The 17,660-nt window shown below is 43.0% G+C and overlaps 1 protein-coding gene across 2 annotated transcripts in view; it reads left to right on the top strand.

Moving 5' to 3' along the window:
* TWF2 (twinfilin actin binding protein 2) overlaps positions 1–17,660 on the top strand; it is a 266,779-nt gene that overhangs the window by 122,530 nt on the left and 126,589 nt on the right. Inside the window, exons 5-6 of one of the 2 annotated variants that reach the window (XM_078661460.1) lie at positions 14,369–14,473; positions 15,005–15,019. In XM_078661460.1, the coding sequence (XP_078517586.1) occupies positions 14,369–14,473; positions 15,005–15,019 (120 nt within the window). The remainder of the gene's footprint in view (positions 1–14,368; positions 14,474–15,004; positions 15,020–17,660) is intronic. The other variant, XM_078661461.1, reaches the window with a different exon arrangement.

Here is a 17,660-nt window from a genome sequence, read left to right as displayed (position 1 = left end):
GCCCCACCCAGGCCCATACCAAAGGCTCGTTTAACACCTTTGCCACAAGGCCCAGGTCCACACCGGCCGAACATTTCAGATTCCCGCCCTCAGGCTCAGCTAGGAAAAGCAAAGACGAGCCTTCCGCTTGGGCTCTAGCCAACCACAATCCGGTACCGAAAAACCGCCTTCGGCACCGAAGTCCAAGGCCGCTGATATGCGACTCCTTCCTCCATCTGCTCCGGAAAGCCTCCGGCCCTGAAATAGCTGAAGGGCAAACCCTCAGAGCCTGCCACCGCCGCCGCATATTAGACCTCAGACCCGTAAACCTCTACATCCAATCAGACCACTTATACATGGTCCCTCTCCAACTGGTGCTCCCACTACTTCAACAAGGCAACGTCGGGCGCAGGGGGGACATGCTCTCTCTCCAACTTTCACGCCTAGTGCAAACTATATGGAGATTGGCTATTCCTCAAAAGATATACCTCCACGCGGAACATCTCCCAGGAGTACACAATCAGATTGCGGATCTGCTCAGTCGACAAACACAACAAATCCACGAACGGGAGCTTCATCCTCAAGTTCTTCTTCCATTCTTTCAAATACGCAAAATCCCCAAACTTCACCTCCAGGTATCCACACCCATTGTCCAAAGGCAATGTGCTATGGAGGATCTGGTCAAACTAGTTTGCTTATGCTTCTCCGCCTCTCCCACTCATTCCGTTAGTGGTTCGGAAACTGAAACTGCATTCCCTCACAATGATCCTAGTTGCTCCAACATGGGCCTGACAACCATGGTTCACAACCGTCTTGGAACTATCAGTAGTTCCACATCAAAAGCTACACCTCTCACCCAAACGTCTTACACAAAACCATGCAGAGATAAGACATCCAGATCCCAATCAACTCAATCTTGCGATCTGGCTCCTGAGGTCCTAGAGTTTGGCTACCTCAATCTCCCACCAGATTGTATGACCATCATCAAAGAGGCTAGACGTCCTACCACAAGAGCATGCTATGCAGCAAAGTGGAAGCGATTTGTTGTTTATTGTACAAATAACAAAAGCAACCCATTAGAGGCTTCCTTTCAAAACATTATCTGTTATCTCTTACATCTACAACAATGTAATTTGGCATATCATATATATCTATACGACTATTTCTAGCTGAAATAGCCGCTTACCTGCACAACAGACAACACTTGTCTCTATATCGAGTTCCTGCTATCAAAGCGTTCATGGAAGGACTTAAAAGAATAATTCCACCTAGAGTTCCACCCTCCCCAGTCTGAAACGTCAATATTGTCCTTACCAGGCTTATATAGATAATTTCTGCCTTCCACCTTAATCAGTCTGTTGAACTCCCAGTTTTTTTCCCTCAACCAGACTCAGTGGCAGAACGTACTCTTCACACACTAGACGTCAAGAGAGCGTTACTATACTACGTAGAAAGAACTAAACCTTTTAGAAAGACAAAACAACTCTTTGTATCTTTCTCCCCACCTCACAAGGGCAATCCCATTTCAAAAATAGGAATTGCAAGATGGATTGTCAAGTGCATCCAAATATGCTCTCTCAAAGCTAAACGCGCGCTAACCATTCCCCCTAGAGCTCATTCCAAACGCAAACTAGGGGCTCCTATGGCATTCTTAGGGAACATTCCAATAGATGACATCTGCATAGCAGCAACTTGGTCTACACCACACACTTTCACTAAACACTATTGTGTAGATGTGCAAGCAAAGCAACAAGTTAGTGTGGGCCAGGCTGTATTGAGGACACATTTCCAGACCACTGCAATGGATACAGGTTGCCACCTCTAAGGAGAGAAGCTGCTATATAGTCTATGCTAAAGTATACAATCTACAGCTCATATGCCTCGAACTGAAAATGCTACTTACCAGTATCCATCTGTTCTTGGTATGTAGAGCTGTAGAGTTGTATACGTCCACCCACCTCCCCAGATACCTTTATCCGTTGTTATCTTACTTGGATACATTACATATGGACATCCTTTTCTACTTTCCTACTAACTCATTCATTACCCTTCATGGCGAAAAACAATCTGGGGATGGAGTTGATACCCATGCACATTGTCACCATAAGGAGGAGTCCCTTATCTGTAACTAATAAAGACTTTTTCGACAAAAACAAACTGCAAACATCCAAGCCCCACACCAGATGGCGATCTATGCTAAAGTATACAACCCTACAGCTCTACATGCCAAGGACAGATGCATACTGGTAAGTAGCATTTTCCTTATAGAGTGCAGTTACACCCATGAACTTCATGGCACTATGACTGATGGGGCGGGGAGGGAACATGCAGAATATACACTTACCAGAACATGGGTTTGTTGCTTTTCTGAAGGCTATTCTTTACCCCTGTGATTGATTGACCTCGGGCAGGAAGTTTATCTCAAAATGACATTGGAGATTCAATCTTTATTTCTAAGAGGGACTCTTCCTCAGTGGGCATCTACATCCAGAAAAAGGAGTAAGGGAATGGGGAATCTGCACCTTACTCTATAAACCTTCAGTTCTCCCATGCCACATAACTGAACAACAGTAGACAAATATCTTAATACAATGAAGATTTATCATTAGAGCACAGTTTCACTTGATGGGAGGTCAAAAAAGTATTAAGGACAATTCTAAGGGTTAGCAATATATTGATTTACAGTTCGACCCTACATGTAACCCTTGGCTCTATCTATGATCTTCCTTTTCTGATGGGCTAACCTCTCTTTTTGACATTTTTACCCAAAATAACCCTGCATCTTGGAATAAAGATATGGCATGTCCTGCATCTCATTTTTTCAGATCATTATTTTCCTCTTTAAAAAAAGTGCTTCAGGTGGCATCAGTCCACCACCTTCTTGGAAAATTGGAGATGCTGAGACATCTTTAAATTCACCTTGAAACCTGTGGTCAAAAGTCAGTTAAACCATCATGGCATGGCTATTTTTAATTGCAATTAATCTTAGAGCCTTGCACCTTCCTCAGGAACAAAGGACATTAGTCGGGTCTCCTTCCAACATTGAATTTGTCTTTTTTAATCTGGTCAGTTGTTAACCTTTTGATTCAGGCCTTGGCATCTTTCTCGGTGGTGCCTCAAATCTTGAAATCGCAGCAGAAGTTAGCAGGCCCAGGTTTTTGTGTCAAACACAGGTTACAGTAGATTGCTTTGCCATGCCTGGTGTCTGTCTGATGTGTCTGCTGTGAGCTCTGAATCTGGGCCCTAGATGTATTCTTACCTTACGAACAACTTCTCAATGGGAACTTCCTGCTCTGGTACCCGGAATACATTAGACGGTTCCTACATGAAATATTTTCTCTGTATGTAGGACACTGGGCATTGTGACGGAATCTTTAACAATGTCCTTTCATTGCTTCTGACTGTGAACTTTAAACACCACTTTTTAAAAGTACAGCTAGAGCTTTGAAGCTGCTGCAGGCTGGGTACAACGTGCAGGCCGTGACCATGGACATCATCCTCTCTCTAGGTTTGTAGGGCTAGACAGAAGTTTGTCAGTAATTGCTTTATAACTTATTCCCCACTTTTCTGTGTGAGTACATTTATTTTTAGTTTGTAACTAAATATGTTTTTCTGGCTTCTCTGGAGACACAGCCTTTGGATAAAGTGATGTTTCTCATAGTAGGAAGCACTTGGGCCGACTTCAAGCTGTACGACCCACGACATAGGCACAATAAAGTGTGAGATCTTCCTGAAGCAGCAATTGGGAACAAGCCTAGAAAATTCCTCTCCTTGAAAAACAGAATCTGCAGTCCCACCCTCACCCTTGCCATTCATCAAATGACAGTGTAAGGGAAGACTAATCTGCATTCCCTTGTTAATCCTAATGTCTCTGAGAATTTCTAAAGGCAACCTAGTCTCCCTCCTCCCTTAAGTGTGTTGGTCTGTTGTCGTTCCCCCCTCCAGCAACAAGAATGCAGTTAATACACATTTTGTCTCTAGGAAGCTATCTTCTTCCCACCCATCATGTGGCTGTGGGCAGACTGTTTGCCACATTCCAGGGACTATCAAAAGATCTGGAACAATTCGGCGAAGAGGGATAAAATGTATTGTCAACCTTAGGGTTATAATAGAGAAGCCATCTAGAATTAATGTCCATCCTTCTCAAGTTTGTTTCTCTAAATTGAGAGTTCTCATCCCATTATTCAACGTAAAGTTCACCCAGTCTCCTTTTCAGTTTAGCTGAGATGCAGAGAGGGAGGAGAGGCGTTTGTTTAATACAACCAATACTTCTATGTCAACATCCAACCCTTCCCCCCCCCCCCCCCCCCCACCCCCATCTTATTTTTGCATATGCACTTTAAATTGCCTCTGGAAGCTTGTACGTTTAGCTAACTGTTGGTTGAGAATGTTTCTAAGTTCAATAAAACTAAACCACAGCCCCTTCCTTACCTGCCCTGAGGGATCCTCAATTGATTGCACCTCTCCCAATTTGAGTACATTTCCCTAATCTGTCAAATATGCATGCCATTAAGGTGTCATACTCTTTAATTATTTATTACAAAATACAAAATCATACAATACTTTGTTACTGGTTGTTTTGGGAAGCCCAATATCTTAATCAAAGAAGGTAAATGTAGTTTAAAATCTAAAACCATTCTATGTTTAAAAAAATAAAGTTATCAACAAAGGGAGCAACCAAAGGGGTATCTAATTTGGATATCGTATCCATCAAAAGCTGCATGAAAATATACCCATAGATGCGGAAGAACCATCCCACCATGTTCCTTATGAAACTGTAGGCAACTAAGCTTCAGCTGGGAAGATTGATTTTGCCAAACAAAATCACATATTAAGGTATCCACCTGGCTAATGAGTGTTTCAGGAATTCTAAGCAGAATATTGCTAAATAAAAAGTTAGAGAAGTAAGTCGTCAAATAGCTTTATTCGGTTTCCTTTGATAAAACTACGAAAGCACAAGGTAAAACACAGGATAACAATTTTTTTATATGCACTTAAAGTGTCTAATTACCAAGTCACCAGGGACACACTTAAATACCTACTAAAACACTCTAAATGGTACAATAATACCTTGCACTTCATCAAGTTATTAGTTAAACAGGCTATTGGAGCAGGGTAAAGTACATAGTGCTGAAGATAGTGACTAGGGTCAGGCGGGTAAGTCACAACTCGCCCTAAGCCTGATAGCAGATAAAAAACAATTAAGCACATAAAAAACGGTTTTGGCCTTCAACAGCTGAAGAAATATAAAAGCAGGCCATACTTGTCTAAAGGTGGCCTGCTTCAAGATGGGAATTCAAAAGTATTTTCTAGGTGTATCATAAAACGGGCAAAGCATTGTGAAATGAACCATGTCCTGCAGAGATATAGCATTGCAGCTGCAGGACGAGACAGATTATTCTGACCCCTGGGATGGGCGAGGAGAAGATGAGAAGATGGAAGAGATCAAACCGGAACCTGGTCAGAAGGAAGCAATCGTATGATTTTGTGAACCCCAGCATGAGAAGTAACTTCCATCTGCTCAGGAGGCTTTATGCTTTGTGGAACGTGGCCTCATAATTCTATTTAAACAAATCGCAAGTAGTCATTAGAGATATAAACTTCCAAGTGCTTAATTGCTGACATAGGCTTATACCTCTATATAAGGTCTACAGGGCGAATACTAGGGGGTAGCATTAAAAAGCAGAACCGCTGATATTTCCTGATTGATTTTATATCCTCCGACCTGCGTAAAAGCCTCAATTTTCACCACTAACAGATTGACCTTTTAGGTATAAGATTAGATCACCTGCATTAAGTTCCAGTTTAGCCATGCCAGGAATTGGGAAACAAATACCCGTATCCCTACATATTACCATCACCAGGGACTCTATAAATAAGACGAATAAAGTCAGAAGCATGGAACGTCCTTGGCAAGTTCCTTTTTAGGTCTCGCCTGTCGATGCGCATGCGCATCGAGCAAGGCGAGAGTATTGGGACTTATCCGCTCTTTATCCACACTGCAAGGAATCGTGGCGATTCCTTGCAGTGCCCGTGACTTTTAAGCTCAATGCGCATGCGCATTGAGCTTAAAAGCGCGTGCACGTCCGTCTTTGTTTACCCGCTCCGCCCCCTCCCCTTCCCGCCGTCTCGCATTTCCCCTGTCGCACTTCTCCTCCCCCCTCCCCTCTCTTCCCTCCGTCTTGTTTATTGTACCCGCTCCGCCCCCTCCCCTTCCCGCCGTGTCGCATTTCTCCTCCCCCTCCCCTCTCTTCCCTCCGTCTTGTATTTACCCGCTCCGCCCCCTCCCCTTCCCGCCGTGTCGCATTTCTCCTCCCCCCTCCCCTCTCTTCCCTCCGTCTTGTATTTTAGAGCTGCTGCTTGCACTTTTGAGCCTCGCCGAGCTCAAGCGCCCCAATGCTGACAATCAATGCATCACTTCACTCGAAATGGCAGAGCAAACACCCGCCCCCCAGCACGCACCACCAAAAGGAATGCTGTGACCCCCAACGGAGCACCACAATGGCAATTACCTCGTACAAACAGCAGCCGCCAACACACAACTCTGAACGTAAACCCGAACAACACGCATGTGCCATCACCAGGCTATCAAATCCACCCGTCATAAGTCAACCAGCAAAGGCCAGAGCACACTGACAAAAGAGAAGGCGGCTGCTCCAGACTGGGACGAGTCTGCACAAAATGCTCCAATGTCCGACATCCCATACAGAACCGCACCACCGTCAGCTCAGCCGAGCTGGTCGAAAAGGGCGAGCTGGTCCACAGAGCCCCACGACAGCGATGCAGCCGCCTGGCTCCATGGAATTAAATGGCCAGCAGGACTGCAGTGCACTAGCACACGACAAATGCTCTTAGACTGTCGTGTCTCCGATCCTTTCGCTTGAGGAGAAAATAACGCTAATATACAATTGCGTAGAATGGTTTGGTTTTTCATTTTTACTCACAGGTTTACTTTACTGGTGGCACTGCCTTTATAAGAGGCCTGCTAAATACTGCTGCTGCTCCAAGAACACTGCCCGCCTCCACGTCGTGCTGAACTCTGGCGGCAATGACTCTTGCGGTGCGTGTGCCGGGGCGTGGTCACGTGGAATTTAATTTGGAAAAAAAAGGTTACGCAGGCTGTTGTAGACTGCCCCTACCCCCCACAGGACCAAATGCAGTTATTTACTTTGTATGACGCCACATGTAGTGAGTTTGGAAGCGTCCTGCTTAATGTGAGTTCAAGTTGGCAGACTAGTATAGTGTAGACCCGGCCCAAACTGAGTTTTAAAATGACGTTCGGAAGCCCCCCCACCTTTCACTTCTGAAAGATATTGAGTCATTTGACACACAAAAATACTGACTGGAGCACAGAAGTGTGTTTTCACAACAAAGAACAGACGTTAATTGTTACAGCACTGTAGTTTTGCAGCAAAATTGAGTTTGCGATGCACTCGCTATTTTGGAGAGTTGCACTACAAAAGCAGAAAAGCTATGTTAGTGCAGAAACTGTAGCTGTAAAATTAGCTTGTTGTTCACCCCACTCACCCACACTGTACTAGAAACAATTCCTCATTAAAACATGAACTCCAACAAGCAATGTGGCGGCAGAAGGCAAGGCAAGGTGTGGACTACAAGATTACTGGCATGGCAGGCACAAATGATGCGTAGGTCTTTGAGTCTTTGCACATACATACCTAGAAGATCACCTCACACTCACTCACCCTCACTCTCTCTCACCCTCTACCCTCACTCACCCTCAATAGCTCACTCACCCTCACCCTCTCTCACCCTCTACCCTCACTCACCCTCAATCCCTCACTCACCCTCACCCACCCTCACTCACCCTCACCCTCACTCACCCTCACTCACCCTCTACCCTCACTCACCCTCAATACCTCACCCTCACTCACCCTCACCCACCCTCACCCTCACTCACCCTCACCCTCACTCACCCTCAATACCTCACCCTCACTCACCCTCACCCACCCTCACTCACCCTCACCCTCACTCACCCTCAATCCCTCACTCACCCTCACCCACCCTCACCCTCACTCACCCTCACTCACCCTCACCCTCACTCACCCTCACCCTCACTCACCCTCAATACCTCACCCTCACTCACCCTCACCCACCCTCACCCTCACTCACCCTCACCCTCACTCACCCTCACCCTCACTCACCCTCACTCACCCTCACCCTCACTCACCCTCACTCACCCTCACCCTCACTCACCCTCACTCTCACCCTCACTCACCCTCTACCCTCACTCACCCTCAATACCTCACCCTCACTCACTCTCACCCACCCTCACCCTCACTCACCCTCACCCTCACTCACCCTCACCCTCACTCACCCTCACCCTCACTCACCCTCACCCTCACTCACCCTCACCCTCACTCACCCTCTACCCCCACTCACCCTCAATACCTCACCCTCACCCACCCTCACCCTCACTCACCCTCACCCTCACTCACCCTCACCCTCACTCACCCTCACCCTCACTCACCCTCACCCTCACTCACCCTCACTCACCCTCACCCTCACTCACCCTCACCCTCACTCACCCTCACCCTCACTCACCCTCACTCACCCTCTACCCTCACTCACCCTCAATACCTCACCCTCACTCACCCTCACCCACCCTCACCCACCCTCACCCACCCTCACCCTTACTCACCCTCACCCTCACTCACCCTCACTCACCCTCACTCACCCTCACTCTCACCCTCACTCACACCCTCACTCACCCTCACTCACCCTCACTCTCACCCTCACTCACCCTCACTCTCACTCACCCTCAACCCCTCACCCTCACTGACCCTCAACCCCTCACTCACCCTCACTCACCCTCACCCTCACTCACCCTCACTCACCCTCAACCCCTCACCCTCACACAGTGCAATAGGTCTCGGAGCATTTGAGTTAGAGCTTTTAGAAATGTTTATGGCTTTTTTTTTTTAATTCTTTAGCATTGGCTACAGGAAACAAAAATGCTAAAGATTTACAAAAAAACCCATAAACAATTCTAAAAGCACTAACTCTAATGCTGCGAGACCTATTGCATTTCCAATGCTTGTTAACTTTACCTACTTATCCAGAATTAGACTGTAAGAAAAATAAGCTTCAAGAATTTGGAACAGTGTCTCCCAATTAGGTGGATCAAGAGCTTTCTCAGCATCCAACATAATAATTCCTGCAGTGATTTGTTTGGGAAAAAATATCAACTGCTTGGATAAGATCATTTGTATTAGCTGAGAAAGACTTATTTGGTTTTAATTAAAAAAAAAGAAAGAAAAAATACTGATCAAAGTTTATTAAAGAGGTGGCAACATCTGTAATGCAGTTTGCCAAAACATTAGTAGAAAAAAACAAAGCTTATAATCCGAATTTAACAATTATAACAGACCATATAAACTATGGTTCCTTGGTGACTTACTAGGTTTTAAAATACTAACAACTTGGGCTTAAACAAAACTATATAGAAGCTGTGCATGAACATTTTGACCTTGCTGTCAAACATTTGATTGACCCTTCCTCTTCTTCTTTTAGTGACCATCTCCTTACTAATCACCCACTGCATCCTTCCTCTCGGAGTAGAGCCTAGTCAGTCATGTGCATGTTTGTTTGCATTAATCTCTAATATTGTTTCTGTAAATTGCCCATACCTCATCTTAAAGATCATAACATGTGCTCATTTGAAATTAATACCCTGAAAACTAGCAAAACCTTATCTCTGGTAGCTCATCTACTAATCCCACAGAATATCAGCATGAGCTCCTATACCTCCCACTAATGGTCACACCAAAGTCCCTAATAATGTAATCCACCACAAATAGAATGGAGTAAAATGTATGCAGTGGCTCCTTCAGCACATATGACTAATCCCAATAACTAACAACCGCCAATAACCACTGGATTAATCCTTATCATTGTGTTCCAGGACCGCGTGCTGCCCGGTGTAAAGCACTTCAACACCTCATTAGGAGTAGTAAGCCCTATATAAAGAAATTAAAATTACTACTTTAAGTCAACATTCTTAAACAGGTTTTGTACTGAATCACAACCAGACAGTCAATTTGTGGGTCCAGAGTGTTTTTTTTTTTTTGTTTTGTTTTTTTTGTTTAAATCGGTTTATTCATTTTCCAACATTCTCAGAAGCCAAGTTAGACAAGACAATTGGACAATATACACTCGACTACAGTATGTATCTCCTACATGAATGTACCATACGCAGAATAACATGACTCCAGTTCAGCAATTGTGTCCCCCCCCCCCCTTCGGGTGTGCTTGCCACACCTGCGCTCTGTCCAGCCAGAGTACCCCCATCTTTGGGTCCCGAGTGTTTTTGTTTGATTCTTTACCTATATATAGATTTTTATGCAAACATGTTTACCTCTGTTCCCACACCTCTAGTAAATCTAAATGAAAGACTGCATATTCATTTTGTATTTCATAGAATAGGCCTTGCCCAGACTATGATGTTTACAATTAAATTGCAAAGTGGAACAGTTACTTTACTATGATCATTAGGAAATTCCTGTGGACTATGCAATTCACATAGTGTCAAAATCATTGAATAAGTTGAATGTATTCGGCAGAGGCATTATATAACATTTGGTTCTTAGGTCTTGATGCTACCATCTACAGGTGGTGAAGCAGACCGACAGCGTGGCCAACATCATTCTGGGACATACTTTGAAGCATCTCATTCTGTAATCATGTACCTTTTGTGACCTCACTCTTTTTTCGAGAGCATTTATTTACCCTGGATGGGGAAGACAAATTTGAGGTCTTGCAAGCAAGTCCACACGTAAATTTACAAAACCTGTAAGATAATGGTGCTGGTCGGTTTGTTGGGATGATGAATTGTCTCTTGAATTGAGACAAGTAATTTAATTTGACTGTACAGCTTAATGTAAATCTGAATTCATCCAAATTTCTCAGATTCCCTTGTTCTTTCATGTCTGCAGAATTATTCAGCAGCATGTTTAAGCACTGTAGTCAGTTACAGACATGCCCTGAAGCAATTATTTCATTCATTGTTTCTAGACAATCATTTGCTCAGATTAGAGAAGTTAAGAGTGCAACTGTGCCCAAATTAGGGACATTTCTGAAGGGAGGGGTAGAATTCACCTAGTCCAACAAACTTGTATGGAAAGTCACCACCACCACTTTGCTTATCTGGTAAACCACACACAATTCCTTGTATTTGCCACTGCTTGTCAACCTTACCAATTTTTCTCCAGGTGAGTTCAACTGGAGTTGCTATGGCCACTGTTGTGTGTCTTACAGACACACTGGTTTAACACATGAAGTGGCATTTGAAGGGTTAATGGTTACCATCAATGTAGATCCTTAATGATGTCCCAGGCCTTTTAGGATTAAGATCGGTAAGCCTGCTCTAAAGATTGCTAGTGAGCTTTATAAGTGTTGGATGGGTAATAACTTCACTTAAGCAGGGAATTTACAAGTGGCTGTGTGGGCCTGTCTGGAGAACAGGGACTACAGACAGCCAGTCAAGAGGGAGTTTAGAGGAGCAGTGCAAAACTACACAAGTTATGAAACTTTGGGACTACATGCAGAGCTCACCAGCACAGCCTGTTATGATTGCTATTAACAGCTGGTGTCTGGCATGCATGTCTCCAGGATATCGCAACCATTTGTTAAGTGGTAAGGACCAGACAATGGTAAAATGTGTCTAGATCTCGCCTTTAAAGTAGGTAAATAAAAAAGCACCCATAGGTGATTACGGTCAAAGCAATCCATTGGGAGAGTGCAAGTGGTTGGAGTGGTGGGGCTTCCACCATCTTCATGTAGCAGTCCATCTTGCCCTGCTGGGGAGATTTTGGTCCTTGTCTTTTGCCATAGGGGCAAGCTTCTCACAGTCCCCTCACCCCACTTTGCCAATGGCAGTCACCACCCCACGCTTCTCAGGCTATCTTCGGGTTGCTGTGACACCCAAGTTGCAGCCTTCTCTGGAGTCCACATCTCTTAATGCAGGACGGGGGTGCAGGGAAGAAGGTAGTAGTCCAATGTCACAATGCCCTTGGTCCGAGACAGGATTTTCAGGGCCGCTGATCGGAACAGGTCAGGCACGCCATTCAGCCCAGTGCCCGCTATGTTTAAAGTGGAGAACCTCGGTATGGAGATCAGCAAGTCCCCGGTGTGTCCCCAGCCTGTATTCACTTCACTCAAGAGGGGATCATACGACCATCCCTCCAGCCTCACTCACTGGTCCCTGCCATGGGCCTCCCAGCATCGTTGCTCCCTACGCCACGTCACCTTCAGTGCCAGGCTTCACAGGTGACTCGGTCTGGTGGCAATCTGGAGGAATCTGACGACTGGGGTCGACTGGGCCACAAATTTGCTTTTGAATGTTCGTATGCCTTTGCATGTGTAGTGTTCGAAATAAAATGTCTTTTGTTTATATAAAAGTAAGTATTTGACTGGGCATTGATTTATTGTTTGTACTGTGTGCCCTTTTAATGTCTTTGTCCTTCAGTTCTCAAATATGTCGAAAAAATTAGGCTCCCAGTGTGTGCTATGCAAGAAAATATACGTATCCATATTGCACAGTGCTAGGTTCTTCTTGCCATGCGCCAGTCTCCAGTGATTTTCGGGTTTCATATTATTAAATATATGAAAGAGTCTTAACATATTTGACTCCCAATGACATGTAGTAGACTGTGATGAAACAAAGGTCAGTTGATCGGTGTATCCATGCCTGAATTCACTACATGATCTCTAGCCTGACAACTGACAAAGCAAGCAACCTAAGTTTGAGCCTGAAGTGTTATTTTGTACATTACCTTGGAGAGCTCAAGACTTGAACCCTTAACCTTAAGAGTGATAGTTTAAGGCCTTAACCACTAGGCCACAAATAACTACTTTCTTGCCCTAAAACGTAACTATAACATTCAAACCAAACATTTTGATATTGTGACTTTTTAAATACTTGATTTGAGCAACCATTGTTTTGAGAATCTGTCTCCGTCTTCCATCCCAGAGTAGTCTAGAAGACCGAAAGAGCAAGCGAGAGACCGAGAGAAAGAGAGGGAGAAGGTTTTTTACCTTTTAATGAATTATATGCTGAAAATAAGATTTATGGACAAAGTAAAAAGAACAATATATTGGCCAATTTAAAAGAACAAGCTTGCCTTTCAGTATATAGCCTAATTATTTGTAGTTGACCAGACATTTGAGCATGCACATTACCATTGACATACCAATAATCCAACCCTTAACTTTCAGTGTCTAAATATATCCCCTCCACAACTTTTATACCGTATGAAAAGAACAAGGCTCTTTGGAGCCGAAACGCATAGCTTGCGTCTCCGCAATAAAGAGACTACTGGATAAGACTACCAGAGTGCTGATCTCTTTTTACATGGTATAAAAGAGTTGTGGAGTGGATATTTAGTCTCTGAAGCCGGAACGTTCTGCAAGAACGGCCGACGCTTGGGTGAACAGTCACAGTATCCTGTAAGCACTGTCTAGATTTTGTTCCTTAATGAGGGTGGGGGACGCTGGCAGTCTGTTTGGTTAATGCAGTAGTCACATATGGATGTAGCCTGGAAGGACAGCAAATGTAACAGTAAAATAAAATCAGAAGTGAATTTTGCAGTAAAAGCCCTCAATTAAAAGCGTACACCTGAAATTGCAACCAAGCTTTTAGTTGTGTTTGTTAACAGGTGTCGGGAGTGATAAGTGATGAACTGAAAATCTAGTCCGTGACTGAGATGTTGTGCGTAGTTTCATGACTATCATGGGACTTGGTTTAATCCTGTCTTTTAAAGTGTCCAAGTGGGAACATGTGTTGTTAAATGCAGTGGCACGCCAAATGTTCTCAAGAACTAGTGTGGGCATGGTAGTTTCGAACATAATCTTACCTTACTTTAATTAGGTTGGGCTTTTATTGCTCTTCTCAATCCGAGGGCAGCTATGATATCAGCTATGATATCATTTGCAAATGCTGCAATTGGGTACCATTCACACCCTTATCACATTTGTTCCTACTTTGCAGTGCCTCTTGGAGATAGGGCCTATACTTGGATGTCTAATGCAAACACCCCATGATCAATTACTTTTTTCACAATTACTTTCTTCACAATTACTTTTTTCACACTTGAATATTTAAGCATTTACTACGATGAGACAGAAAAAAATATACATTTTCCTTTCATATCTATACTGTTTTCCTTTCCCTTCATTCACTAGCAGCCCACTGCACACCCTTAACAAAGCACATTAGAAAGAAAGTGAGTGTCATAGGCTAGAACATATTTTAAGGTTACCAGAAAGGGGTTTCCATGAGTATAAGAATTTAGCGGGTTGCCTATTAGAACTTGAGTTTTGAAACAAATCTACATTTGTGGTAGTAAGTGTGTGCTTTGTCTCGATCATATAGGAGGACCTCTCGCTGGTAGGATATAAGAAGCATGTGTCATCCTGCTCTGCCCCTGCACCACTAACAGCTGCTGAGAGGGAACTGCAGGCAATAAAGATCAGTGAGGTAAGACATTTTTCTCAACATTTTAATCACAGTAGCCCAGAGCCTCACAGGCGTTTAAAGTTTCTCATCTTGATTTTAGGCACATTAGTTACCCACTACCTGTAAAAGGAAACAACAAACCCTTTTCTTTTGACCTATGTCCCCCTTTTTCTTCTGTTGTGAATTAACTAGAGCTGATTTATATTGCAGTGCTGTGCAATACAAGTACCCACATCAATCATTCTACCTTGCCCTTGGTGCTAGCCAGCACTTTGAGCAGTGTTTCCTTTGTTCCACTCTCTTTTTGTAAAGTCATTATTTGTGCATATTGCACTATTCCTAAGTTTGTCATTTTTTTAATGAGACCGTACATGTCCTTTTCACAAGCATCAGTCTCTTCCCTCCACTTGATGCTTGAGAGTTTACAGTGAACGATCTCCCACCCCCAACCCACATCCACCCCCATCCTGTGGCTCTGTCCTTATTTTCTGTTTACATAGATTATCTATAAATCGACCTTAAATTTTGACCTAATTTTTTGATGTGTTACAGGGCAGAGTTGCTCAGGTAAGTGAGGTGACAGTAGACATCTGCCAATTGTTGGTCTTCATGCTGTGCTTTGTTGTGATGACTGAATTATGGGCTGTATTGCTTTGAGGTTTGGATTTGAAGAAGCCCATGTTCTGCTTTTTCTGCTTGCTTTTGTCCCCCACCTGGCTTTATGGAATTTGGATGCGGACGTCTGTAGTCTGCTGGTCAGTATAAAGAAGTGAAATTGGCGATTTGCAATTTTTATTCCTGTTTCCATTCAAAACACCTGTGTTTTAAAATACAAACCCTCAGTGACTCATTTACAGTGTGGCAGGAGAGACCATTTGCAAGTCTCCTTCTGCAAGCTCCAAAATGATGGCCTATCGATGAAGAACCTATGAAATCTAGAGAGGTGCTCATAAGATACCTCTTAATACTTGCTCAATCCAGTAGCTTCTTGGTGCGGAAGCTATTTAACATAAGCATGCAGAACGTGTTTTAAAATCTATCATACTTGTGCAAGCATGTAAAATCTAGACAGTCTCTTTAATTCTCAGGAGAACTTCCCATTGCTTATCTTATAGGTGTGACGTGTGAACTAGGTATTTCTTTCTGTTGACCTAATATAAAAAGTCTGTAAAAAGTAAGCCTGGAGTTCGGTCAGTGGCATGCCTGTGTGATACTGGACAAGAAGTGGTATTAGGACACTTAGTACCCATGTCTCTTTTCCCCTCCCCTGTTACCCTGTCTCTGTTTTATGTTGCTTAAGCCTGCAGTGCTTTAAAATTTTTCTGAAAGAATTGTTTGTTGCCTGCGTTGTGTGTGACTTTTGATGTGTGTGGTTACAACTGTTGGGGGGTGCAGGGGACTAATTTGTAGCACTTGATCATTTTTGGCAGTGATTCGAGGTTGGATTCAAGCATTATTAATGTTTTGCTTAAGCCTGCAGTGCTTTAAAATATTTCTGAAATAATTGTTTGTGGCCTAAGTTTTTTTTTGTGTGTGTGTGCGTATGTATGTGTGTGTCTGTATGTTGGGGTGCAGGGGAGTAGTTTGTAGAGTTTGATCATTTTAGTCAGTGATTTTAGGTTGGATTCAAGCTTTATTAATTTTTTTATGATTGAAGATTCAGACATGTTTAGTGTAGTTTTTTTTAATGTATGTATGTTTGGTGTTTTCTGGCTGTCACAATTGCTAAGGATTCCCAAACCGAGAGGTTTGGTTTTATATTGTGTTATGTATTTTCAGTTTGACTTGGTTGTGTCCAAGCTTAGACTTACTGAAATGACCAGTGTTTGCAAATTTGTTTATTGGCTGAATTTTGAATATTCAGATTTCTTAACATTTTCAGTATCTTAATTTTTGAAGTTTGATTATCGGGTTTATAGAAATGCATGTGTTAAGTTCGATGTTTGATAGAGTGCTCTAAGATTGTGTGAGATACCTTTGTTGTATGGGAATGTTTGGGAATGTTGGATGTGCTTTTTGTGTAGATGCAAGATTGCGTGTTTAATAATCTAGCAGTACTTTTGAAATCTAGTATTACTGCTGCCCTTGTGTGAGAACTATCTCACTTGACATTTTAAGATCATTGATATGGATAAATTGTGAGGCTACATCTTTAATTTCTATGGTAAGGATTTGTGAGTGCATATTTTCAGGTTGTTAAGGTTGCAAAATGAAGCAAATCTTCAATCATTTATTGTGTTGAGATCTGTTTTATCTTTTTTGGTTCTTTTATTTAAGGTAGTAAAGGTTTCAGTATCTGTAGGCTGGCCTGTTTGTTAGTGACTCAATGAAATACTGTTTTCTTTAGTTTAGATTTTGTGGTTTGAAAATAAATTTACTCAACTTGATTTATAATTTTCTTGATTAATGCTTTCATGTATCAAAGAAATGTTTGGGAGTTAAACTAGCTACACGATGGTTCTTGTGCTCTAGTTGGCTTGTGGTGAATCCGTTTGATTTGAAACTGGTTTACGGGTAGTGAGTTTAGTGAGGTGAGATTTAGTTTTGAGTTTATTTAGATGGTTAGCAAGGGTTTCTAATTAAAGACAGTTTATTGAAAATGAATCCTTCATTGTGTAGCCCTTTATAAGTTATTTGGTGAGGTAACAATATTCTTGCCTTGTTATTTATGAGATCTGGCTGAGGCAATTGAAGTTGTCGACTTGGACAGCCCTACAATGATGTGGTGTGAATATTAGATTAGAATTCAATCCTGCAGAAACTGTGGTTTCCCCAAAATGCGTTACTGTCATTCAGTTTATCAAATTTCCTCTTGAGTAGGTTGATTAATTGGGTTGCCTTTGCAAAGATTTTAGCCAGTAAGTCCTATGGTGGGCAGAGTTACCTCGCTGGAAGATTAAGCTTGACACTATACTGAGTTAGCTCTCCATGCTGCAGAAAAGACGGTTAACTCGTCTCCCTACTTCCTCCATTCACTTTTATTACCTCCATCCCACTTCATGGAGCGAGGGTAGGTGGTGTCTCTTTAAACCTTTTTCTCTTCAGACATTTGGCTGGTGGCATTTGGGTAGTCATGTCAATCAGTTTACGTGTGACAGCTGTGCCTTTCTGATTTATTACAGAAGACATTATTTTGGTTATGATGGATCATATTATATTCATCTTATGCATCTTTAAATGTGTGATACTGTTGTCTCTCGTGCAGTGA

The sequence above is a fragment of the Lissotriton helveticus genome, chromosome 9 (assembly GCF_964261635.1).
Source record: "Lissotriton helveticus chromosome 9, aLisHel1.1, whole genome shotgun sequence".
Taxonomy (NCBI): Eukaryota; Metazoa; Chordata; class Amphibia; order Caudata; family Salamandridae; genus Lissotriton; species Lissotriton helveticus.
Note: the sequence above shows the minus strand (reverse complement) of the source record. Positions and strands in the feature narration are given on the sequence as shown.